This window comes from Gobius niger, assembly GCF_951799975.1.
Source record: "Gobius niger genome assembly, chromosome: 5".
Classification (NCBI taxonomy): domain Eukaryota; kingdom Metazoa; phylum Chordata; class Actinopteri; order Gobiiformes; family Gobiidae; genus Gobius; species Gobius niger.
This window is the reverse complement of record NC_136856.1, coordinates 11,871,331-11,897,925: the sequence shown is the minus strand read 5'-3', so window position 1 is coordinate 11,897,925 and position 26,595 is coordinate 11,871,331. Positions and strand designations below refer to the sequence as shown.

The window sequence follows — 26,595 nt, the reverse complement described above, 5'->3', positions numbered from 1 at the left end:
TTACCATCGGTACGGGACCCGGAGACATGAACTCGAGACATTGCGCTGGTCCAACCATTAAAGTCTGTCTATGCTTCCACAGAAAAGGGATAAACACCCTCTCAGAGCGTCATACTGATATGCAAGTTAACGTTCAGTGGCTGAGAGTGGGTGCCTGAGCACCACAGTCAAAGCTATCACAGAGGTAGTATGACTGTACAGCCTGACCCACAGATATAACGACTTTACAGCTTGACCCAGTATGATAAATAGCGATTTAATGTTATCCTCTAACACCGGTTACTGACGGAAAATCCGTGTTTCTCCAAACCGGGAAACTGCTATTTTAGGGTTTTTATAATCAGGAAACTGCATTTATATGATCAAAGACAAAACCGGAATATTAAAAACTCCCGATAATAACCAGGAAACTCAAGCCCTTGTAAACATACTCAGGGAGGAATAAGTGAGTACACCCCTTAGCGTAGAATCCTCCAAGAGGTAATTTATAAATGTATGAGGACATTTAGAGTCAGGTGTAGGGCTGAAATAACTAATCGATTAAGATTAAAATAGTTGTCAACTATTTCAGTAATCGATTAATCGTTAACTAGCAAACACAGACTAAAATAGAGCAAAAAATACATGACAATTATGTATATTGGATGAAAAACTACTTGTGTTTTGTACATTATAAATTTCATAAATATCTGTCTTTGTCTCGTCCAATCAGAAAGCAGAATTAGCACAAAGAGTCTCCTGCAAACGTTTACTTTAAGTTTGCTCCATCAACATGTCCTCAAGCGGCGCCACTTTAGCTGTATGTGATTAAAATAAAAAATAAAAAATACAATTTCCATGCACCTTTCACAGCCAAGCGATTCATCGATTAATCGTAGTATATCTGTAGATTAATCGATTACCAAAATAATCGTTAGTTGCAGCCCTAGTCAGGTGTGAGCCAACCTGAAGTCCAATCACTGAAAAACACACACCTGTTCAAGTCTTTAAACAAGTCTGTACATTAAACATAAACTAGAACTGCAGAGGAACCCGAGTACCAGCTGAAGTACCACACAGGTACACAGGCCTAGATTATTAGTCTTTGAGTGGCAAATAGAAGGTCATCGGATGTGGGTTCTATGGCAAATTCAAAGACAATTTCCATTGCGACTGAGAGCATGCCTGCACAAAGCACAAGGTCAGTGTGTTTTAATATATATTTACATAAATTGGAAAAAGAACAAAACACATCATCTTCATCGGATATAACCTGCTTGCCTGTCGTCTACCAGTTCATCTGTAGTCACAACATTTACGTTTCGCCCAAAGGGAATTAATAATGACGCCGGCCATTGCAATTTGTACCCCCCCAAATTCGTCATGTCTGTGCGCACTGACGCCCGGTGTTGTGGAACCACGCGAGCGCCCACTCCATCAATCTGCATTAGCGCTGGTAACATTGTGAGCGCGTACTTCCCCCGCGGCTAGTCGAGAGGAAAGGCAATTATATGCAGGTATAGTGAAAAGGCGTTCATCTGGACAGCTCTGTAAGGATAGACATGGGGGAAAAAAACAGGTTAATTCCCAAAGCCACTTTATGTTAGTCCTTGTACTATATGCGCTTTATAATTGGTGTTTTTCTTGTCGACACTTCCTGAATTTATAAGATGGTAATAAATACAACACTTGCATCTTTCATAACTTGGTAAATTAATAATGCCTTAATTCGTTGACTGCCGGAGGTTAGGCTCATAAATTAACTGATAAAGCACTACGACAAAATTTAAAATGTGGATCGTCACGGTGTTTGCAATAAATACAAATTAGCAGCAGAAACATCAAGGTTACAAAACTTGACAAACAAGGGCGATGACTGAGGCGCTTTCTCAAAAACATTGTATGTGTAAGAACATTAGGAAGAGGCAGCAGCAGAACCATCGGCCTCCACAGTCTCTCCATTTCCAAAATCTCAAAAGGTCGCAATTAGCAGTGGTTGCGATTAGGGCTGGGCGATATGGCTAAAAAACAATGATTTTTAATGAAATAATGATTTGGATGATTAGAATTTGAATCGATTTTGTTTGAAATGAACTTTTAAAAAGTCTCCTGATCTTTCATATGAAGTAAACTGCTCAGAGTCCTGCTCATCCATATGTCATAATGTAGCTACAATTAGCCCCATTAAGATAACATAACATAACCCTTTATTTAAAAACTGTTATTTCTGTTTTAGATATTCCTTTTTTTAAATAATTTTTATCATTTTTAAACTCCGTATAGTCCCTTGGTAATTATGTATTTTCCTCCCCCTACATGTTCCAGTCAATGGCCGCTGGCTGCCCTGCTTTTTGACCACAAACGTGGGGGCCGCCATTGCGCCGCCAGTGCTGTAGTACCTCCATATCGCCGCTAGGCCCCCATTGAAAAGCATTGGACTTTAGACACGTTAAAAACTACTTTAAAGCCTGGTTTCAATTGTTTCAACACTAGACTAGGCTAAATATTCCACCTGAGATAACGCTGGGTTAATCACAATATATGAAACCAGGCTGGTTTTCGTAATATGAATTTTTGAAATCTCGTACTTAATGAGGGACGGACTGTTAGCATTGGAGCAGCGCGAGCTACACGTCACGCAAGGGCCGAGTCTACGGTGAAAATCCCGCCCGTATGTCCTTTTTAGGAACATGCTTCGTCAGAGCTGGGGAGGCGGAGTCTGTAAATCCGCCATGAATTTCCCCATGGCCGTGGTCATTCTGGTAAACGGGGAGGAGTGAGCATAAGACGTCCATTTTTTTTTACAGTCTATGGTCCAGCCATGTCCTAATATGTAGAATGAGCTCAGTTACGCATAAGACCTGAGGTGGCAGTAGTGAGTATAAAATGACTAACTTGCATCTAGCCCCTTTAATAAGCCATGGAGTTTTAGTTTTATCGTCTTCATGCCTCTGCTGTGATTGACAGCCGTCTCCATGGAGACTCAAGGGAAAGGGGCGGAGTTAAATGGTTCGCTCAGAGCAGAGTGAGAGAAAGGCACAGGAGCAGACCGGAGGAAAGTGGGAAACTTTGTTTTAGCGGAAGAAAACTCCACCGCGTTCTCTTTAAACACAACCCGCGGCCTTTGTGAAGCAGCAGAGATCGTCAGAAAGTCTCTGGTTTCTCTGTTGGTGTCATTTTGCTACGGAGAGTCTAAAACGCTGCTAAATTGGCCGCACGTTGGGGGGACATGGAGCGATTTTACGATTCAGCCATTTTCCAAATCGTCTGTTTTTAACAGCATGAATTAATTGAATTGATTTGATTTATCTCCCAGCCCTATGAAGTGTTTAGAAAGTTTTGTATCATCTGCAACAAAGCACCCTGTCTCCTTGGAGTTTCTACTGCTGTCTCTACAATTTAGACCTCTACAAACTTGTTCTCTCAAATACGAATGCTCCTGGACACGCTTAAGATTTGCATAGTTAACTGGGGAGGATCTCAGGATTTTACAGTAAAGTGATTCTCATCATCAAAATCTCTGTTGTATTTTTGCCAAATTGCTCAGCACTACAACTGGGGTCAAGGCAATCCACTTTTATATGACTTTATAAACAAAACTGTTTCTAAAAGTGCAGCAATTTTTTTTTAAATGGTGGGAAAACAATAGATAACCCACTATCCTCATTAAAACATCACTTTCACGTTTATTTTATTTTTTTCCACAAACAGCAGCTCACTAATGTGTCTTTGACTCTCCTTGAATTGCATTTACTATCCATGTGCTTAAATGTGCAGGAGCCCTATGTATATCCCCTGCAGTTTAACTCAGGGAACTATGAACAGTGCGTCACAAAAATCAGCCACATTTTTAACAACATTTTCTGCACTTAAGCTGTTGAAAGATGTTTTTTTGTTTTTTTGCAACATCCATTTGAAGAACTGCATTGTTTGAGCTGTTGTTTTCGAATCCACATTTTATCTGTCACTGCTGTGGCGTCTCTACTGACTCCCAGAACTGCAGCTGCCCCAGACCAGTCATTATACACACACTCCACACAAACACTCCTCCATACCGCGGCACTTCAAAATCCACCCATCAAACAGACAGCTTATGAACCTACAGACTCAAAGTCACAATCTCTGCTACTTCTAAACATGTGGATAATGCACCAGGATGCACTGCAGGCAAAACTTAAACTTTCAGATTTTGGATCCGTTCACTCTCGTAACATATCCACTTTCTCTTACCTAATATTCACAATGATTAAATACTGCACTGAGTCATTGTTTCTTCTTCGATTTGCTTCGTTTAAAGTCATCACAGCTTGTGGACAGAAACTGTTTCAAAGGCGATCAGTAGAACATTTGACAGAGCGATACCTTTTCTCTGAAAGAAGCATTTCAAAAATGGCCCTAGCAGGGTGGCCTGAGGCGTCATTAACAATTTGTGAAGCTCGATTTAAGAGTCTGTCTTTATATGTGGCTTCCAGGAGCGGCAAAGTGCAGCCAATGGTCCTGCTGGCTGAGCGAATCACTTGTTCAAAGTTGTTCTTCTTTTCTTTCAGAGTGAGATTGCCAAAGCACACAATATTACAACTGGTGAAGACACTCTCAATTACGCAATAGTAAAAGTTTAGAAGAATCGTATTTTGAGTAAATTCTCAAAGCTTGTGTAAAAAGAAATGGTGCTTTCTCGCTTTCTTAGCAATGTTAGTAGTGTTAGAGCTCCAATTCAAGTTATGAGAAAGAGTAACACAAAAGAATTTACATTTCTCATCAATCTGCACATCAGAATCATGCATAGTAATGAGAAACACGCTCCTATGTGACACAAATCAATAACAAGTTCACATGTTTTTGATGTGTGCAAATGCAAGTTGTCTTCTTTACTCCATTGGACAACATTCTCTTTCTCCTCACGATACTGAGACTCATCGTTTGAACTGATAAGCCCAAAGATGGTTGTATCACACACCGTTCCAAAGTTTGGGGTCACCCAGGCAAGTTCTATAGATTTTTTTCTATAGTTTTCAGCAGTGCTAGCATCATTGCACGAAGGTTTTCTAATCATCAATGACCCTCTAACACAATTAGCTATAGCCATTATAACACTGGAGGGATGGTTTCTAGAAATGCACCTCTGCACATGTAGGTATTCCGTTAAAAGTCACCTGTTTCCAGCTAGAATAGGCATTTATAACATTAACAATGTCTAGACTATATTTCTAATTAATTTAATATATCCTCATTGAAAAAGGTAGTGCTTTTCTTTCAAAAATAAGGACATTTTAAGTGACCCCAAAATGTTAAATGGTAGTGTATGTTAGGGGCTGAAACAACCAATCGATTAATCAACAACGAATCGATTGCTGAAATAGTTGTCAACTATTTTAGTAATCGATTAATTGTTTTCTGCTTTACAAAGACTCAAATACAGAAAAAATGACATTTAGTATTTTTATGAAAAAATATGTTATTTTCAAACTGTGGGTGTGTAGAGTGTTTTGTACATGAATGATCTGTCTGTGCGAAAATTATCCAATCAGAAAGCAGAATTAACTCCAGTCTTATTGTTGCCAGATCCTATCGTTGTAAAACAGTTTGGAAACAAACTTCCACAATTCCAGCTTTGTCCCATATAAAGTCCATTTAGTGCCAGTGCCTCCAGTCGTTAAAGCTTTGAACTCTAGATGTTCTTAGCTTTCAAATGAGGAATTCTCTGTTCACAGAAACTTATGCTTGTGCTCATGTGAAGCTTTGAGCAAACCAAGTTCAGCTGTAGTGACTTTTTCAAAGCGATAAGAACGTTCACTTTAAAGGTCCTATATCATGCAAAATCGACTTTTTAGAGCTTTTAGCCATGTTGTTATGCTATTTCCTTATCAAAAACACCCCCAGAGTGGTTTGTGGCTTCATTCACGCAGCTCTCAGTAATCCTCCTGAATCCTGCTCTCTGAGCAGCTGCTCCGCCCTCTCCTGGTGAACGACTGAGTGTTCAGTTGTGTCGTAACAGCGGAACGGAAGTGCTCGACGTCTGTAATGTAATGTCTTAATTCTATGCTTACGGACGGATTTTAATTTGTAAAACAGCTTTTTCATTATTTCTGTCGTAAGAGAGAAACAAAGAGAAAAAAAAAGGAAAAAAAAGGAAAAAAAAAAAAAAAAAAAGGATGTGCCCAGGTTTTTCCAGGTCAGCTGTGTCCAAAACAAACCCTGAGCGTCTGAACAGATCAGTCATGTTTGCGCTGCAGCTGTGAAGATGGAGCTCGTTATAACTGGACACACCTGTTCTTTATTCTTACCAAACGATCATGTCACGGAGAAAAAGAAGCGCGTTTGGCTACGAGGACGGGAGTTTGTTCAACTTTTTTCAAGAAGAGGCCAATCGAAGTTGTTTTTTTCTCCGGGATTCAGCGACTATCACCAAAATGGTGTTTTTCTGTGACTGTCTCTGATGGATGTTTGGGGAACCTTCGCCAGAACCAAAGTGGATTAACTTTTATAACCAACGCGAGTCCCATAATGTAAACAGCGATGGACCAGAGTGGTGAGTCAATCCAAACGCGGGTTAGCTTGTGTGTTAGCATATTAGCATGTGTGTTAGCCATTTATGAAGCTGTGTTGCAGATGTCAACTCCGTATAACTGCATCGTGAAGCAATTTCACTTATTGCTGTTTATTTATATTACGGTAAAGTTGTATGCGCGGAGAGAGGGGGCGGAGTTAACTGAATCGAAGCGTTGTGTCTTCCGGGTTCGAAAAATACCTCCAGAAAACACTTATTATATATTATATATATTTATCACAAAAATGAGTGCTCCATAGTGGTAGAGGTACAATATATCATATAAATGCCTATACTTAACTTTGGAATGGCTAAAATAGCATGATATAGCTCCTTTAATTTGACTCCAACACATCCTCAAATCTACAAAAAAGAACTTTCAAGTACCTTTCACAGCCAAGCGATTAATTGCAAAAAAAAAATAGGCAGCTGCAACTCCCGATTACCAAAGTAATCGTGAGTTGCAGCCCCAGTGTATATTATTCTCACATTGTGGCAGTGATATGTTTACTGAAAGTACCACAGACTACACAAACAACAGTTTAGTACAACACAATGTTCGGATTTAGACACGTATAACACCTTTAACAAATTCTGGAAGTCAATTTAAAATAATGCAACCCGACTCAGTGGATATTTACCGGTGCAATGACATTAATCCAATAAAATCATCCAAATGGGGCTAAGAGGTGGCAGTGTTGCGTGGGGCGAGTGTTCATCCGCCTACTGTCTGTAACTTCTGAAAGGGCCGCCCTCACTCTGGACAGACCAATTATAGATCCCCACTAATTATGCCACATGTCAATACTTCATCCCAATTACAGGACGAGAGAGCACATCAAGCATGCGCCGAGTCTGCGCAGGGCAGCCTCGGCTTCCCATCGATCCTCCGCTAATGCCAAACATTTCTCCTGCAGCGGTGACTATAGCTGCTCCCACAATGCCTGTCAGTCAGTCAACAAGTGGCATAATCAGCTCGGCGAGATTATGCCCGAGCTGAGCCAAACGCATCGGCCCCAGTGTCCGCAGAGAATTGATCAAAGATGTGCAACTTCTACACGGCGCTGAGAACAGGACAATTTTCAGATCTATGGGTAAATGGATTGGGTCTCGGGAAAGTCTCTTAGGAACAGAACCAGAGACAAAAGCGTGTCCAATTGGTGTACTGGCGTCGCGGCTGAGCTGTGAGCCAATCGCACAATGATTTTTGGAGGGCTGTCAGGACTTCCTCTCGCTTAACACTTTGTATATTTTGTGTTCTGTTGCCTTGGTTTTCAGTACTTACAAAGCAGCACTGTCTGGAGGGGAAGCTAGACAATTTACTTTAGTGAGTTGGCCCTATATCTGGTTTACAATCAATAACAGCGGGAGCGTGTGAATTGCTAGTTGTGGTCCAAGGTCATCTCCTACTTTCTTAACACAGTTCCTGAATCCAAATTCTTCTAAGAAACTAGTTTATAAGGATGGTGCAGGGAGCAAGAGTAAACAACAACTGTCTGCTAGTTCATTGAAAAAAGCTTTGTAATTAGAAACACAGAGAATAAAGGTCTGATTTGTACAGCTCTGATCAACAGGTTGCATTTGGACAACAATATGCATTTAAAGGTTCTGGAGTGTGCGTCTGATTCTCTACAATGGCCTCAATCTGTGTCACTGAGTGGAAAACTTTGTCAAAAGAGTCTCTAACTTTTAGTTCTTATCACCATAATTTATGTATGGAGCGGCTGCATGTGATTAATTTATGGTCTCCGTGCGTGCCCTAAAAATGAGTTGTGGTAATGCACCATCACTGTGCAGCCATGTGGGTCTCTGGGGAGCTCTGTGACAGGTCGACTTGATTCTCTGATACAAAGGCACTGCTTAGCCTCACTGTGTTTCCTCTGTCACTCCCACAACAACAACAAGACGCGTTTATAGTTTTATGAAGACACAGATACTACTAGAGAACACAGGTGACTCAGAATGGGTAAAAGATGGATCATGCATAATGCAGGATGACTTTCTTTGTCATTCTTTGTTCAAAATGTTGTGAATTTAAGCAAGCTGCAGCCTCAGTAGACCACTGATCTTTAGACAGTACAATGTGCCTTTCAAGCATTAAAATATCCTGTAGTTTAGACATCAAACATCTGTTCTAAAATCAGTGTTGTTTTTGTTCTCGTTCAGATTTAAGTCTTTCCTCAAATGTTAAAGCAGTACTATGTAACTTCTTAACCTTAATATATCCTTTCCGTAGTGTGTTAATGGGATGCTTTCATCCCCCCCTGGTTTCTCTGGCCAGAAAACCACAATTGCAGCTTTCCCTGCTCCGACCTGGAGGCCCCAATACACACTAATGGAATCAAGAAGAAGAAGAAGCTAACAGGCTCACCACTTAAACAGTATTTACAGCCAGGTTTGAATGAAAAAAATTATCTCCATCGTGTAATTGGATGTACAATATCCCTTTGTCATCTTTTCTGTCAGCGTAGTATTTACTGTCACGGACAATTAACGACAAACAAAACGTAACATGCTACGACACCTGCAGTGGCGCTTATGGCCTCTAGGGGCATGAGTTATCTAGTAGTGCTTTAAAATGGCTGTCAAAATCCCAAAACCTGATCAGAAAAATTACAATAATAAATCATAAGATAATAAAAATCATGCTGCCTGATTGAGACAAAATCCATATTTAAAGGCACATTGCGCAATATTTTGGACTACACTGTCGCCAACAGTACACCACATGCTCCCGATGCCCAGCTCAGCACAGAAAGTGCTATTACTGCAGTGGGTAATCAAAGAATGGATTTGGATGAGAACCTAACTTGTTTAGATCTCATATTTTACTGACTTTAGTCACATCTCCATGGAGACGAGCTAGACACGTACCCACTCCTGGTAAAGTCATGTCTTAGGAGAAATGAGCCGCTGTCAGCAAAAGCACATGTCTGTATTTATGAGGTATTTTTCAGTGACACTCACATCTGTACAAAGGGGTGCTTGTCTTTGGGCTGCCATTTGGTGGTTCAGTTGGCGGGGAAGCAATTTGTAACCTCTGACATATACTGTAGTTTCAGATGTGTCCTTGAGCAAGACACTTTACTCACTGGCTGTATGAATGCAGTGTGTGAGTGAGTAGGTAGGTGGTGGTCGGAGTGGCTGATAGCGCTGATTGGCTGCTTTGCTTCTTTGCTTACTTCAGTCTACCCCAGAGCAGCTGTGGGTGCCGCCTTTGAGAAACTTGTCAACACTGTTTGATGATGCCTGGGATCAGAAGGTACAGTGGAATTCAATTATTCCCATATGACTCAATCCAATAAGAACCGTCTGTGTTGAAAGAAATTGAAAGAGGGCATATGCTTCCTTTCTGGACTGAAAAGTTTAGATTGAGCAGTATGACAGCTAATTAGCTGTGTCATGATACACTTCAAACAACTGCACAAAACAACTGAAATAAATCTCTATTTTTTGTGTGCAAAGAACTACTAAATGTTGCATATTGTTAATTGCTAAATGTCTTTGGACACATTTCTTTGCACTGATCCACACTGGTGACTGGAACAAAGGCTGATGGAAAACAAAAGCACACACTTCTAAATCTACTGTGTGCACCGTTTACATGATGATCAATAAGAACCCTATGGGGCAAAAGAAACATTAGAACACTTCAAATGCAGAACAACAAGCCGCTGCATCTCCCTCGCATCTTCATTCCTCGTGCCCCTCGGAATTGCGATCCATTGTTAATGCTATTCTCAGATCTATTTGCATTAATCAGGGTATTGCACGATGCTCATTACATGCGCACGGCACAGCCAAACACAAGGCAAAACCAAGCCACACAAATAAATGCACCGCAGAAAATATGAGTATATCAACAGTTTTCTTTGCTCGGATAAATTGGGGAAACATCCTCCATTAGATAATGAAAGGCGGACACAACAAATCCGTTGTATTGGTCATCTTAACCTTTATCCTCCACTTATCGCTCAAGTGAAGTGCCTCGGACAGCGGCTGCAGCCAGTGTTTTAATCAGCTCGATTGGAAAACAAAATCTAATTTAGCATAATCCTCTAATCTCGCCGAATTTCCTTTTGTGTAAGAGAGTGCCGGCGCGAAACAATACCTGAGAAGTGATTTGGAGTTTAATAAGCCTTGGTCTGATAAACAGGCTCATCCGTATAAGCCTGATTGTGTCAAAAGCAGGATTTACGGTCCATTTTCCAAACAAGAGCCGGGGCATAACTCTGCAGCTCCCGCCGCAATCAATCTCACGTGAATATCTCTGCAGAGCTGCTTCGTTTCACAATATGTACAAAAGCTCAGAGCCATGTACCTTTATTCAGGATATAATTGCCTGCAGCCATGGCTTAAATCATCCACTCCCCTTATCAGCTACTTGCCAGTCCTTGCGCTCTGAGAGAGGAATGGAATGAGGGTTATGAAATACATTTTTATTCCTATTTGGAATTAGGGGACTTCATAATAAACCGAGAGAGGGTTCTGACTGGATTAAGCCTATTTTCTCGAGAGCGCTTCATCACGATTCTCTCCCATGCGTTGTCAAGTGACCACATGTTTTTGTTTTTTTTTAGCTCCTATCAAAACAACAGATTCAGAGCAAAAATTTAGCACCCGCGGGAAGATGTTACAAGCCGTGTTTTGCTTATCCGCTTTAACGCTTGGCACACATTTCAGAAATTTGCTGGCAAGGCGGCACAACAGTTTATACATTGGAGCTGTACAAGGATGTTAGTCTCTGAAATATAAATGTTGAGCTGGAAACGCTCTATGCGAAATCTGACAAAACACATTAAAAAGTCAATTTTCTTATGCAAATATCTCCCAAAACCAGAGTAGCCAGAAGTATCCAATTAGCAACCCACTGTCAGTTGCAACTAAACCAAAAAATGGCCAATACACAAACAAACTTTTGACTTTACTTCATTGGCCATGACTATTGTGAATTTGTTTGTGGAGGTAAAAACAGGACATTTGCCTCTCTCAGGAGGTGTTTCAGGCATGTCCCACCTGAAGGGAGGAAGACCTAGGGCACGCTGGAGGGACGATGTCTCTCGGCTGGCCTGGGTACGCCTTGTATTCTTCCTGGAGGAGCTGGTGGAAGTGTCAGGGGTGAGGTAAGTCGTGGAAGTCTCTGCTTCAACTGCTGCCTCTGTGACCTGGTTCTGGATATGTGGATGAAATATTCACATGCAATTTCACACGCAACAAGGGAGGGGTATAGTTTCACAATGACTTGAACAAAAATATTCACTAAATGAACTTGCCTACTAACTATCTACACAATTCCAGTCGAAAGAGGGAAACAAAATGATTCCGTCCAAATAAACTGTGCTGTTCTGGTGCGCGCAGATCTTCAAACACAAGTGAGGATTTGACAGTGACTAATGTGATAACGGTCTTATTGTCATCGGATGTGAAGTCATGCTTAGAGCCGCCACACTCTGATCACCATTGCGCAAAAACCCAGTGCTTCTGTGTGCGCGCTATTCTGCCCTGTTACAGTGACACCTGTGCCTCGCTGGTCTTTAAGAAGGAAAAAAAAAACAAAAAAAACCAAGCATTAAACCGATCAACGCCAAGTGCGCTTCGGTACCTGTCTGGTGGTGGCGCGTGGTGCTCTCGAAGATTTTTTTTTTGCGTAAATGCCGTGAGCTCACAATGGTTTGGAGAGGGGCATGGTCTCTGCCGCGCGGCTAATGCTCCCTTTCATACGGCACAACAGCAGCCAAGGACAAGAGAGCATCATCATCATCAGCAGCAGCAGCAGCAGCGGAGGAAACGCAGAGGAGCGAGTGGAGAGGAAGGTGCCTCCTCTCGCCATTGCGATAATTGTCTCGCCGCTGAATCGATGTCGCTGTGAACGCCGCTCTGACTGGAGGTGTTGGGAGTTGAGGCGGACATAAAGAGAAAAGAGCGACTGGGGAGAGGATTTCTTTTCGGGAAGCGGGGCTGGGAACACTACAGGACACACACACTAACAAAAAAAAAACCTATGCTTGGATTTCGACTCTTTCCCCCTTCGCCAATGCAAAAGGAAATATGTTGCGAAGCTTCGCCATCCTCTATACCAGTTTTCTGGGGATGTGCTTGGGTCAAGGCTCAAGTTTTCCAAGCAACATCAATATAGGTAAGACAAAAGCCCGCCGGATTGTGTGTTTCCCCCAACTTCATTGTACCTGTTGTCCCCCCTCGTCGCACACAGCATAGGCAATGTGTGTGTGTGTGTGTGCGCGCGCGCGTGTGTGCGTGCACCTCGCTGAACCCTCGTGTCCAGCGCTAACTCGTGCCTTTTTCTTTTGCTGCTCAACAGGAGGATTGTTCCCGACAGAATCGCACGAATATGAGGTCTTTCGGTTCGCACTGTCCCACCACCAGGACATCCCCAAACTGGTGCCGCAGGTGGATATGGTCAAGATGGGAAACAGTTTCTCAATGACGTACGCCTGTAAGTCATGCTCAGATAACATTTCGGTGACCCTTTTGTCTCAGTGCGTTGTTTGACTTTGGGGAAACTCTAGCCACGAGGCGCAGCGCGTGTTGTAACATTATCACGACCATATATATATATAGCAACGATGTGCCTTGATAACTGTTGAGTGTGAGCGTGATGGTGGACTGTCTTCCACCGCTTTTTCCTCAACATGATTGCCTATGCATAGATTTTCCTCTGTGGGGGATTTAGAAAGCAACCTCTGCAACAACAGCAGCCCCCCCCCCCCCCAGCTTCAGCCTCAGTGATCCCACCGTCATATGGCATCAGGTTTTTACATCCATACCAATTTGAACGCGGCTGCTCTCTGTGCTGATCCCAGTGCGCTCCTCTCTCTTCTCCTCTCTTCTCCCCGAAAACAAAAGAAGCACTGCGAGCAGATCAGGGGCTTTTTTTTTTTTTTTTTTTTTTTTTGACGAGGCGCACAACGAAGGAGAAAACAACTCCAAATGCATTTCTAATTAGGCGCGGATCACAATCGGATTAGGGTTTTTCTTTTCTTTTTTTCCCCTCCTCTGGCACGCCGTTATCAAACCTTTACTTAGAGGCACGCGCACTGCCACACGCGCGCACTCCGGATAAATATTTCCAACTTGTAGCACGCAGTTAGAAGCAGCCACAAGCTTCAGAGTTGATTAGATGTGTGCGTAATGCATCAAATGAATGCCTTATAATGAGTTGCAGCGTGGTCGCCATTCCAGTATACCTAATCATGTCCGTCCAAGTTGTCACACATGTTTTTTTTTTTGTTTTTTTTCCTTCCTTTTGTGAACCTTATCTCTCCGTCCTAATAGGAACATTTCTCAGCGCCCTTGAGGCTTTTATGTCCCTGTCACTGTCCTCTCATTATGATTTCTGAATCCGCCCGTGGCTCTTATTCTGACTGGAGTATAGAAAGTAGTGATGTTTCCGGCTCCAAGACACTTTTGTGACAACTGCAGGTTTTTTGGCGCCAGGTGTGACATTTGATTACTTCTTTCAGGCATTGATTGCATGCCTTCCCTCTCCTTAAGCCTGTCTGAAAAATCAAATCTGCTGCTTATAAGCATCCTCTTGCCCGGGGTGAGGCTGTCAAAAATACATGTGAAAGTTATGATCAGAGTTTAGAAGTCTAGAAGTTTAGATTAAAGTGCAGCAGTAGTTGGGATTTCAGTGACGCTGCCTTCCTTGTATCTAAACACTTTTAAAGGTTATCTTGTTTAGGTCTGCACAATATAAAACCAATTCTCATCATTGCGGTGTTAGTTGATGCAATATAAGAAGCCACAGAGTGCTTATACAATTTTAGTCTAAATAGTCTGGAATGTAGTGTGTGGAAATTGTTTAGTCAAAGATAGAGTATCGCAACTTCTTTCTCATATTGTCCGGTCCTAATTGATTTGGTTTGCAACACAGTCACTCGACTTACTGATTTGTCATTTGCGGTATCAGCTACACATTTTGATGATTATTATGTCGCATTGTCTTGTAGCCTTAGGTGGCAGCAGCAGGTCAGTGGATGTTCAGTGGCTCCATACGCGCCTTGCTCAATTCATGTCGCTGTTGTTGTCGTTCGGGCGGCATGGTGGGCACAGCTAGAAGGTCATGTAAATGTTACCGCTCGTGCTTCACAGCTAGAAGGTCCCGGGTTGGATCCCCGGGTCAGACAGGGCCTTTCTGTGCGGAGTTTGCATGCTCTCCCCGTGTCTGTGTAGGTTTTCTCTGGGTGCTCTGGTGTCCTCTACCTCTAAAAACATGTGCAATAGGTCAGGATGAATGAGAGCGTGTTTGTCCTGGTTATTAGTCCATGAATACAAGCTGGTGAGGATTGTAGCTTTAACGTGTACTGTTCCAAAAAAAACGAAACAAACAAATTTAGAGCCCTGGACTGTGTCGTCAAAACCTTTAAGAATAACCGGATGGCTGGCACATTCCACGCTACATGCTACACTAACAGTTTTCCCACAGCTCTTTTGTGTTTTTCTAGTTAGTTTATAGACAATGTTTGCTTTGTTTCTATGGTAACATTCGATCCCGAAGTCTATTTTGTTGACTAGTAATGGCTATACTTATAGAGATGTGCATTCAGGTACCCTCCTAACAACGCTTTGCATTTATCTGGGCATAGAAGACGGCGCACAGGGTTCAAATTACTAGCGTGCTATCCAAAAGACAAAACAAAACTTCAAATATTGAGAGACCACGAGGCAGTGCGGTGAATTGCAAACATGCTGGAGATGCCCCCGTTAATGAGACGGTCCTCTCCTCTAGCGGGACTGTGCCGCACTGAACGAATGGGACGCGTTCAACATGAGGCTACAGCAGCAGGGGGAGCGCGGGGCCGCATACATTAATGCCACAGTCCCAGCAGGCGCCCAGAGGAGAAGAGGGCACGCACTGTTAGTTAATTGGAATATAATTACTTCTAAAACACAATAACAAGTTTAATAGATCTTGGGAGTGTTCGTTTCATGATTCTCTTAAAGGTTTTTATTAGTTGTCCTTCTCCACAATGCATGGATAATAACTGTCCGCATTTGCATAAACTTCAGGAAGGCCGCAAACTAAATTGAAATGATCAAAGCCAACTTGTCTGACTTTGCTGCAAAACTTCTTCTTATGTTGGTTGTTTTTCTTGTTTCTTTGTCTGTTGAAAGTTGAAGTCAGATTTTGATGAAAAAGACCATGAACGGGGAAAGAGACAAGTGCTGATGTTAGTGGATCCATATAATCATTGTCAATAAGGCCTTTTTTTTTTTTTTTTTTTAAAGTCGAAGCACCTTCATGCCTTTAGAGACAGCATCACAAACGTCTCCTTCAGACAAAAATGTGCTTATTGGCCTTCGACGTAAGATATCTTGAGAAGTAGTTCAAGTGTTTTTAATGGAGACATTTTATGAAACCTTAAAGGAGGTGGCAGTAGCTCAGCTGGTCGAGCGTTTGCCCACTGATCCAAAAGGTTTGGAGTTTGATCCCAGCTTCTGCAAGTGCATACTGCTGTAGTGCTTTGAGTCTCCAATGAGGAATAGCGTATAGAAATATGCCATGCAGCTTGACTGAGTTTATGCTTCCCCACTGTAGTTAATAGTTAATAGCGAGAAGTCGATGCTACACCTTTCTTTCATAAGCTTGAGCACATCATTTTTAGCATTTACTGCGCCAGAGCTGTAACGTCCAAGTCACTTTATTTCTTATAGTGAAATCCCCTTATTCTTTTTGCACGCATCCGTCGCTCTTGAATACCCTATCAAACGCTACACTCATCATATCACCGCAACGCATGTCGCTGATGTTGGGGCCGTGGTGTGAGCGTGTCAGAAAGATTCACGGCGCGGGGGAAGTCGGCAGAAAAATGAAAATGACACCTCTCCGTTGCTGCGTGTCACTCGTTTTGATGCAGCGGTGGCGCCGGTGTGGCTCAGAGAAACGCGGTTGAAAGAGAATGAGCATCCTCCAGGGCGCTGTTTATAATGAGTCAGATGGAGAGAGAAAGCGGAGGCCTATTTCGGTGCCTTCTGCGGAGGAGTTGGGGAGATTGTACTGTACGATCGCATCTGGTGATCTTGTTCTTATTGAAGGCTGCTCTCTCCGGAGTGAGTGACAGTTTGCCCCTGTGTTGGTGCCCCCGGGGGCCTCTCGGGGGTCTGCCGGTGTGAAAAGCAGGCAGTGAATCAGGCCCTTGTGCATAAGGATGAATGGGTATCCGGAAGAGGGTGACGCCGATCAGCTGGCTCTTATGACTGGCCACTTCCTCACTGCAATCTCTCTCTCACACACACACACACACACACACGCACATACACAGCGATGGCACATGCAACAACACCTGCCCCAAAACCACAGGGGGGAGGGGGAAAGGGGCAGGGTGCACTGGGGCAGGGGTGAAAGAGAAAAGGAAGAGAGACCACCACAATAAATGGTATCTTGATGAGTCAAACATAACTCAAATTAAGAATATTTTTCCTTGATTTGAGTAATTTTGACTTGCCATGTAAAAATATAGGCATTTTTAGCCTAAAATTAGAAAAACATGTGCAGAAATACTTGAACCCCTTGCAGATTTCCTAGTATGTATTTGTATTAGAGTGCTCTGTAAAAAAATGAATCTGGAAATAGCATCAGAAAAGGCATCACCCAGTATCAACAGCAATATTTCAGTTTACAAGACCCTATGTTGGCGGTCAGTTTGGTATGTTAGCTATACGCAGTTGCACATGGCTGAAACACTGATGACGAAGCACTAAAATTGGCTTTAGTTTTTTTTTGCCTTGTGACAGCTATAGCAAGTGAATTTCCCAAGAAGCATGTGAGCAGCATAAAATCCAGCCCCCTTTACAATGCACATCCCCATTAGTAACAGTACCTGCACGTGTCACCTTTATGTGATCCCTCCCCCCTGAAGCTCTGACTCACTTTACATGTCTTCCGGTTAAAAATAACTCCTTAGCGCTGCTTTGCTGGGTGTGTATTTGTAGTGTATTAGTCCCTCGCTTAGATTTCACATTACCATAATCCACTATTGACTTGGTTTATAACAAGTACTTCAGAGAAATGCTAACTTCATGTCAAATCCCCTGCAGGCTAACACCTCTATTATCTCCTCCCCTCTCTGATATGCACGTGTGGGGTAAGATTTCACGCTAAGCTCCAGCTATGTATGGCAAGACGCTTCAAGCAAGAACACAGGCAGCACTTTTAGATTTCCTCTTCTTTTTTTTTTAAGTGTGATTTTAGCTCTGTCTTAGTAATACACCTTTCATTACTGCTAATTAGCGCTCATGGGGAAGACAATTGGAGTCGTCAGAGCTGCGAAGGTAGCAGTATTTTCTAAGGTCTCTAAGGGTCTTCTCAAGTGCACTGGAAGACTATCTGTGAGGCATCCATGATCAATGAGCTAAGCAGCGCACGGAGGCTTTCCCACCGGATCGATGCGGCGCAGATGAGAAGGGAAGCCAGGGAGACCGTACGCTCTTACCCCAAAGACACTTATGACTAACTATGGGCTGATGCGAGGAAGGGTTTTGGAGGTGACGTTCAGAGGTGTTGCCGGTAAATCAGCTCGGGTGTTGTTGCGTTTGACCTTTAATATAAATAATGTCAACAAGATACACTGGAGCTGTTGTTGCATTTTACAATAGGGGTGTGTAATTCATTATGCTTATTGGATGAAGAGGAAAGCTTTGGATCAAAAGCATACAGTTGTACGGCACGGGCAAAGAACGTGTTTACGGTTTAGATCGGGAAAATCATTATGCGTTCCTGGAAGATATCTGCGGCCTGTGATCATAACAGATATGCAGTATAATGTAATTTTATGCTTGTTAAAAAACATCTAATTATGTGTTTGCATAACGCTGAAAAGGTTTGCGATGGAAAGATGTGGTTCAAGAGCAAAACAGACATTTGTTTTCCTTTTTTCCCCTGTAGTTAGCATTTCTTGATCTATTGTATGTATATTGCCAAACCTTGAATGGGAAAGGATTCAGATTAGATCACTAAGAAGGCGCAGTAAATGTGTCTAGCCTGTATAGTGCGGTGGCTTGCACAAACTAAACCAAAAAAATAATCAAAGCTTCATGTGCCATTGGCCTGTGTTACATTGTAGCACCTCTGGCACTACTCTCTTGGACCAACTGTACGTTTGATGTAACATTCACATTTGATGAGTTTTTAGCATTGTGGAAGTGCTCTGCCTCGTCTTCTAAAGAGAGCCACGAGCGCACGATATCCGTGGCCTCACACTTTCACACTTTCACAATAGCGAGCGAGAGACAGCACTCCAACAGATGCATTTAATGTATTATTCAATGTGGTACATCCAAAGCTATCGGTCTGTGGAGATATATACATAAATATATAATAATGACCCAGTAGAATAAAAGGAATCGGACTGGCTTTATTTTATGAAGCTAGTATATCGCTGTAAAAACAGAAATCTCAGTCATGGCGGCTCCCCCGGAGGACCGTCTCAGCTGGGTGAAGGTGTGAAGAGGGGCCTGGTGGGGGCAGGGTCACACTGACAGTCCAGACCTCAGTGGGTTTCATAAAACCTCCAGGGTATTGTAATTGTATCAGTCAGAGAGGTGCCGTGTTCTAGTCAGACTTCAGCTCCTCCATGGACTTTTTGAGATGCAGTGGACAGCCAATATTGAGTCACAACGTTCTTTAGATTAGTTGATGGGAGGACAAATGATCTTGCTTTCTCTTGTGGTTTTGTTTTTATTCCTTTTCAGCCGTGCTCTCAAATATTACTTGTTAAATCCAGCTAGTCTTGTTTATTTTAGTTGGACTTTAAAGTGTGTAAGTTGGAGGCACAGTGGCTGAGAGGTTGCTTTCTAAACAGCAACCTCTTGGGGAAATGTATTATTCTGTATTAGTATTTTTATGACTTTGTTGACATCAGTCTGCCCAGGGACTACAGGTGGAAATTAGCACAAGTGCTATAACCTGGTACAATGCATCTCTCCCTTTGAGGTTAATGTATATTGTACACTGTCCCTGTCCAAATAAATAAATAAAATAAATAAATAAATAAACCTTTGCATATAATTAACAAAATTACATCAGCAAAAAATAGTATTGGTAATTCAGAAACTTTTTTAACTCTGCTGATGATTCTTGTACATTCACATTCCATTGATCTTTCTTTTCTATTCAAGGTTTGCTTGTAAATCAAGTTGCCTTCTGAAACTGACCAAAGACAGTATCCAATACGGTGTAAGAGTTTAGCCCTCAAATCGTTATACGTGTCGCCGATCCCATCAGGCTTCCGAGCGACATGACCGTTGTTTGCGGAGTAGAAAACAAAGCAAGCAGGTAGGACCTCGACACAGCGGCTGACAGTGGCTCTCTTGGGCTTGACTCTGGCAGGTGCAAGTTTTGATGAATGAGAAGGCTTGGATTTTTCTCTTTTTCTTGCTCCCGAGCGCCAGGGATGGAGAATGGCCCATAGCAATCAATGTAGATCAGCCGAAAGCGCTCCCAAACCAGCGGCGTGATAGAGCGCGGAGCAGAGAGGCGAGTGGAATTGTTTCTCTGAGTTTGGCCAGTGTTGTTTGTGGAGGAAAAGGCAAAGGCGAAAGAGGAGGGAAAATAGGCATTGTTTAATCTCCTCACCTTCAGATATGACTATTTCCTGAGAGCCACACGCCATGAAATCTCCAGTGCCTTTGCAATGCCTTGAGAATTGATAATGGCTACCCACTTTTTCACAGATATATTTTTTCATCTGAAAACACCGCCTTCTAAGGACCCATGCTGTGACCGTGATATTGCTTTTTGTGAATAAAAGAAATCACTTTATAGTTAGTATCTCTACAATTATTGAGGCTGTTGACAGCAAACAAAAAGGAGATTGATCCGTCATCGGTATATTGGCATGTCTGTGTGCAGCTACAATGATTTATACACTGCCTGACCAACAATAAAAGCTACCACAAAAGAAAAGGTCACTCCAAAGGATTATTATTTCTTGGACCGCATTGAGCTTTGATTATAGCACGCATTCGCCGCGGCATTGTTTCAATAAGCTTCTGTAATGTCGAAAGATCCAGGTGTTGCATTAATTTTCACCATGATCTTATGTTGATGATGGGTACTGATTGGTGATTGATTGTTTTGAATAATAGTTACTATGGACATTGCTGCCTGTTGCATTCACAATATAGAATTCTATTTGAGTTGGAGGTGCCAACACAACTCTATAGGAGAGAGACAATTTTTCAAAGAAATCTCCAGAAAGGCAATGTCCAAATGTTTTCCCTCATTCATCATTTGATAGTAATTGGATTCACAGTCCTTACTGGCCAACATCACACACATTGCACACTTACCCCGATGAAGACCACGAGTCGAAACGCGGAGGCGACTCTACAATAAAAAAGCCTTTTTTGTTATCTAGAGTCCCTCGGCTCCATTCCTTTTTCCTCATCACACACATGTTTTTGAATATTGTCACCACTTTGGTTTGGTTGGTTGGTTTATTTGGAAGCCACACCGGATTGTAGCCTTGGCTAATTTCCATCCGTCGTCCCCCATGCACACTCCCAAACACACCCTCATTCATCCTGGCCTCTAGACCCTTTAAAGACACCTTTATGAAGAAATAATTACACCATAGTTCATATTTGCTGGAAGAAAGGACTTTAAACTTTGTAACAGTTTTTGATTTGTGTGAATTGGCCCATAATTACCAAGAAAATAACAATAAACTAAGACTTGAAATCTGCATTTTGATAGACTGACGTTTTTTGCCCATAATGTAAAATTTTTAGTATGATCCTGATCTCTATATATCATTTTGAAATAATGACATCACCATCAACAGAGAGGGCAGTATTTACCCAATCGCTTATTGTCTTTTTGCGTATTTCTTACCTACATTGTATTCCTCATGACTTCTCCAAAAATGTATCCCAAATCTCCGGAGGTAGAGCTGGCCGGGACGCGATGTGCGCTGGGACGTATGTGGGGCAACTCATTAGAAAACAATATGGCATGGGGGAGGTAGTGGGTGGTTGATGGAGGAGCGAGTGTTGGCAGCTGTCATGTTTTTTACCACAAAGACAGAAGCTGGAGTCCTCTTGTTGTCAGCGCGTGCATCTGAGCAGCCCTGTGTACTTTAATGAGGAACAAAGCTCTCAGGCATTTTAAACAGTGTGACATAGTGCGGCGCTGTTGTCATCCACTCACAAACACAGATGCTGCCACTACTAACTCACTGTCACATTTTCACGTTAGTCAAGAGGCAGCGGTTGGCAAACAATAATAAAACAATTTCGGGATTTGGGTTGAACAGATTGTACTTCCACCGTGGTCGGAAACGCGAAAATGTCTTCAACAATCACCTCCTTGTTCATTGACTGTGATTCTGGATCATGCGTTGCTATAACTTTGAATAGATGTTTATCTATTGGTAGCTTGTAATCGAAGAACTTTGCTCTTCCACATTTGACCCATCCTTCAGTGCCTCAGGGTGCAGCAGTAACCACAGTTCATGCTCACCTCTTGAGCCGTGATCTTGGTCCTGACTCAAATACCCTACCCAGCCAGGAGTTTTATGCAATGTCCATACGAAGTCAAGCTGAGGACCAAACGCAAATATATTTTATCAATCCAGTGTATCGTCCATACGAGCCCGGCGTTTTGGGGGTCTGTAAAAGAACATTTTCCAAACTAGGTCCCAGAGTGGAAAGATCTCAAAACGACGTCTACGCAACTTTTATTAAAACGATGACATCACAGCGCTAGAGTGGTGTCTGTGATGCATCGTCTATTGACCTTATGAGTTTTACTCCATTCCTCTTTGCTCCACTGCAGTCCGTAAGCCACAGGTGACAAGAAGAAAAGTCCGGTCACTGACAGGTTTTTCTGCTTTAGTCCTGTTACGTCTGAGGAATAAGCTCGCCTCCTCATCTCTGTAGATCGTAAATCCTTGAATCAGTTTCATTTTCACTGTTTACGTTCCACAAAAGCTTGTTCTATTATCTGTGTTGGCGTCACAGCGCCTCACACAGGCCTGGAAGATGAATTGCGCCGTTTTCACAGAGTCGACCCATATGGACGCACACATTTCCTAAGCTGGCTTCATGGTTACAAAGAAAGTTTCTGAAAATATTGTGTTTTGTCTTGGTGTGGATATAGTCTCAATCTAGAGTGAATGTTTTTGGCTGACGGGTGAAACCGGAGCGCATTAAGGAAACTCATCCAGACTCAGGAGTCTGCACTGTGCCACCATGCCCTCTTAACTGTGTTGGCCAATGGATGACGCTTCCATTAAACGAGTTTCATTCTTGAAAGTTTAACCACTTGTATTGTTGGTTGGGTTTTTGAAGTGTCAAGCTATATCGAATTAGATTTTTGAACAAGAATACCAAGCTGCAGTCCGACGCTACTGTGGATATTTTGTATTGACGTGGGAAACTGGATCCGAGAGTGAATGTTTACAAATCCACAGAAAGGCCTCACTTGACCTTGGACTCAAACCTGCGACCTTATTGCAATAAGTCAGGGATGCCACCCACTCATCCATGCCTTTCTTTGCTCTCTAAAACTCCAACGAATGGAGCAGTAACCATACTATAAAAAGTTTTTGTTGCTGTCAAAAAGGTAGGCCACAAGTACGCTGTCCTCCAAGGTCATACTTGAAGTTGGTGAAATTGGGTTACAAAGACATGGCTGCACATCATTTAGTCAGTAAATCCTTTTGAAATTATAAAATGGCTCGGTGAAATTGTTTCTCCCATCGCTATCTCATAATGGGAGAATCAGCGCTGCCTCTCTTTCATAGATTCACTTCGGATCAATTTCCCAAAGGCTCTGGTGGAATTTGCAGAGGAATTTTGCTCATTTTCGTGCTTGCATCCCAAAATATTAGCCGTGTTTGCTTTAGTCCGGCTTTGCGGACGGTCCCCGTGCACCTGTTGACACCGGCTCGCAGATGGAGGGATAATTGCGAAGGGGGTTGGGGTGGGGCGAGAGGGGGGAGATTGTTAAGGAGGTAATTGGACTTTTTGTACCCCCTGACAGGAACCGGTCTGGGCTCGCTTTCTGACCCGCTGCCCAGGTAAGCATTTATTCAGCGGTGGGGAAATGATAGTCGAGAACGGGAGGAGGGTCCGATGCGCTTTTTGGCTTGGCGTAAGGTCGAGGGACAGAGAGAGACAAGAGAGGGGAGAGATATGTTGGGAGCTACAGGGAGCGCTCTCAAGCATCCTCCATTACCCGTTTAATGAGCCGATACGCTGCCATTGTTTTATTACTTAGAAGGAGATAGGAGAGATCTGGGTTTCTCTGTGTGGAGCCGTATGTGCCCCACTGCTAGGCTGGCATCTGTTCAGTCTCCTCACAGCAGTTTCTTATCATCTCTTCTTTAATGCTTCTGTTTCTTCTGCTCCTAAGCAACCAGCCCCGCCGTCTGCTTGTCCTTATACCTACATTTGTGCAACATGTTTGTCGATTGGCTCGTCCCCGGCACCAATCTGTTTGCCCGGCTTCAGCTCACAACACGAATCATAATGTAATGGCAGAACACAAACTGATAGCTGTAATAAAGCTATGGTTGGGTTGTATTATGAGGATATTGATTTGATGAGCACATTTGGTGTTCTTTCATCATGACTGCTTGTAGGCTAATCAAACCACTCAACTTTTTGGACATTGCTGTTTCCCTTCAGCTGTAGCAAAGTGGCTCCTCTGGTCTTGACATGTTTTCCTGCACTCTTCCAACAAAGTATCTTAACTTTTAGTGTCTTTTCTCAGCAATAGATATGGCTTCCTGTGATAATATTTTACTCACATAGTTTGTGAAGTGAATAAAGCATAAAACATAGAAACTCGAGGCCCAGAAACCAAGAATTGACCCCAAGGCTGCAGTTTGCCAAGACCTTTTAAAGCCAGGCACTAATCCTGATGTAGTGTGGCTTATATGGAGCAACTAACTATTATTCAAACTGCACTGAAAACGGCTTCATTAAAGGATTGGCTGTTAAGCACTGAATAACTGTTTACAGATGAGACTTGCTCTTCTGTTCACAGCCGCTGGAGATGAAATATTCTGTCACTTTTTTTTTTTTTTTCTTTCCCTGCCCGTTTTTTACCTATTACTGTGTGTCAGTTCCTGTGTCTCTGCCACACTCCTTGCCCAGCAGTGACATAAACACTTTTTATTGCTCATGCCCGGGTAGTAAATCTTTCTGAGCTCAGGGCGCTAAAGCTGTTTATACCGGGAAAAGCCAGCACTGCCCTCCAGAGCGCCACACTTCTCCGCTGTAGGTACAGGCGAGAGCAGGCAGCCAAGCAAAGCCACTTAAAGTCACACTCCGCTGTACATCATCGGTTCGATTAAGCCGCGTTCAATCTGGTTATTGCACAGTACATACAACTATTTTCTCCAGGTAGATAGAGTAAACTAGTGTATTGAGCATAAACTATCACAGTCTCAAATATGCTGTTATTTGGTAACATTAATATCCTCTGAAATTCATCAAAACTTTGGGATTTATCAAGTAAAAAATGTAAGGAAAATCCTCCAGTTATGACATAGTATGTGATTCTTGCAGGTCATATCTGAGCCACCGTTTTGACTTTGTTCTTACCTGAGCTTAGATGTGGTAGCTTCCAACTTCAACCCCGTTTGGAGCTATAGGAATACATTGGGAGAGGCCAAATGCTAACAACATCTTTGGTCGTTTTTTATGACTGAGGGCACACACAAAGACCAGACAGGTACGCATCAACTCGTCTAAGCTCAGGCAAGAACATATCTCAGTATGTAAAAATGATGGCCTGTTCCTTGAAATACTGCATCAATGCTTCTGGGGGTAAAACCTCGGTGAATTGAGTTGTGACTTTAAAACATATCTATCATATCTACAGTAAGTGCAGTCTCAATACGAGTCAGAAAAATCGTAATTAGGTATTAAATTCCCCAAATCCCATCAAGCTGAAAGTGCTTTAGTATGTTATTACTCATACTGGTGTATGAGTGTGAATGGGTGAGTGGTTTGTTGATGTAAGCCTAATGTACGTGGAAAAGTGCTCTATAAATTGAGCCCATTTGTCAAGAGATTCTGTCCCATCCCAGATGCCAACCAAATGATCACAAAGTCATCGTCTGGGCACTGGTTGATTAAGGTGAAGGTACTTTTATCTTTTAGCTGGAGTATTTAGTCTATATCCTACATATTTTTTGAGTTTCCATGGTTCTCATAAGGGGCTCCTGAACCGCTCTTTGTCTGACCTGTCACCTAGGACCAGTTTGCCATGGGAAGACCCTACCAGGGGCATGAAGCCCCCTACATAGTCCCCAGGATCATTTGGGCACTCAAACCCCTCCACCACATTAAGGTGGCGGTTCCAGGAGGGGCCATGGTTTAACCAGTGGCTTTTCTCAATGACTTGTATCACATAATCCCATATAAACTGTTTCAAATCATTTACAGTAGATGGCAGTCCAGTGTATGTGCTGCAACACTACCTACCGCGCCAATAGAGACGTTCAGATCTTGACTACTCGTTTGCGTCCCACTGGTCCCTGTCCTCATCACTGGAGATTGATCGCACTTTGTGATTCACGCTGAGCTGCAGCAACCCTCCCACTGCAAACCCATCACCTCATCGACGTTCTGCACTGGCACCTGCCCTGAGCGAGACACTTTTCCTGTCAAAACTGGTGAGACAGTGTGTATTCTTTGAAAAGAGGCCGAACAAGACGCGTGTATTGACTTCCTTTGTAGGCCCTCTCATTACCATACCTGATGAGCCAGTGGAGTAAGATGGATGGCACCAGTGGGACAGCAGTATGGTCCCAGTTTTATTACGCATGTCACCTGACAGTTATTAGCTCTGGGTGGCTGAGCGGGGGTTCATTGAGGGTGTCTTTCATGGTGTCACATGTGTTTATCTGTGTCCAAGTGCTTGATTGAGTGGCCTTTGAACTCCACGGAGGTGCTCTAAATATTGCAGCCTGATGAGCTCTCCCTGCTTGTGATGGGATTTACGGCTCTTTACGAGGAGCCGAATCTTTAGGATCTGTTCATTTCATACATCTCTTGAAAAGACCAATTTTTATTTTGATTAACCTAAGAACTCA

At 42.8% G+C, this 26,595-nt stretch overlaps 1 protein-coding gene across 3 annotated transcripts in view; it reads left to right on the top strand.

The window, feature by feature from the left end:
- The first annotated feature begins 12,008 nt into the window (after positions 1-12,008).
- gria1a (glutamate receptor, ionotropic, AMPA 1a) overlaps positions 12,009-26,595 on the top strand; it is a 104,591-nt gene continuing 90,004 nt past the window's right edge. For all 3 annotated transcript variants that reach the window (XM_079556191.1, XM_079556193.1, XM_079556192.1), the window contains exons 1-2: positions 12,009-12,662; positions 12,846-12,980. In XM_079556191.1, the coding sequence (XP_079412317.1) occupies positions 12,575-12,662; positions 12,846-12,980 (223 nt within the window). In that variant the 5' untranslated portion in view covers positions 12,009-12,574. The remainder of the gene's footprint in view (positions 12,663-12,845; positions 12,981-26,595) is intronic.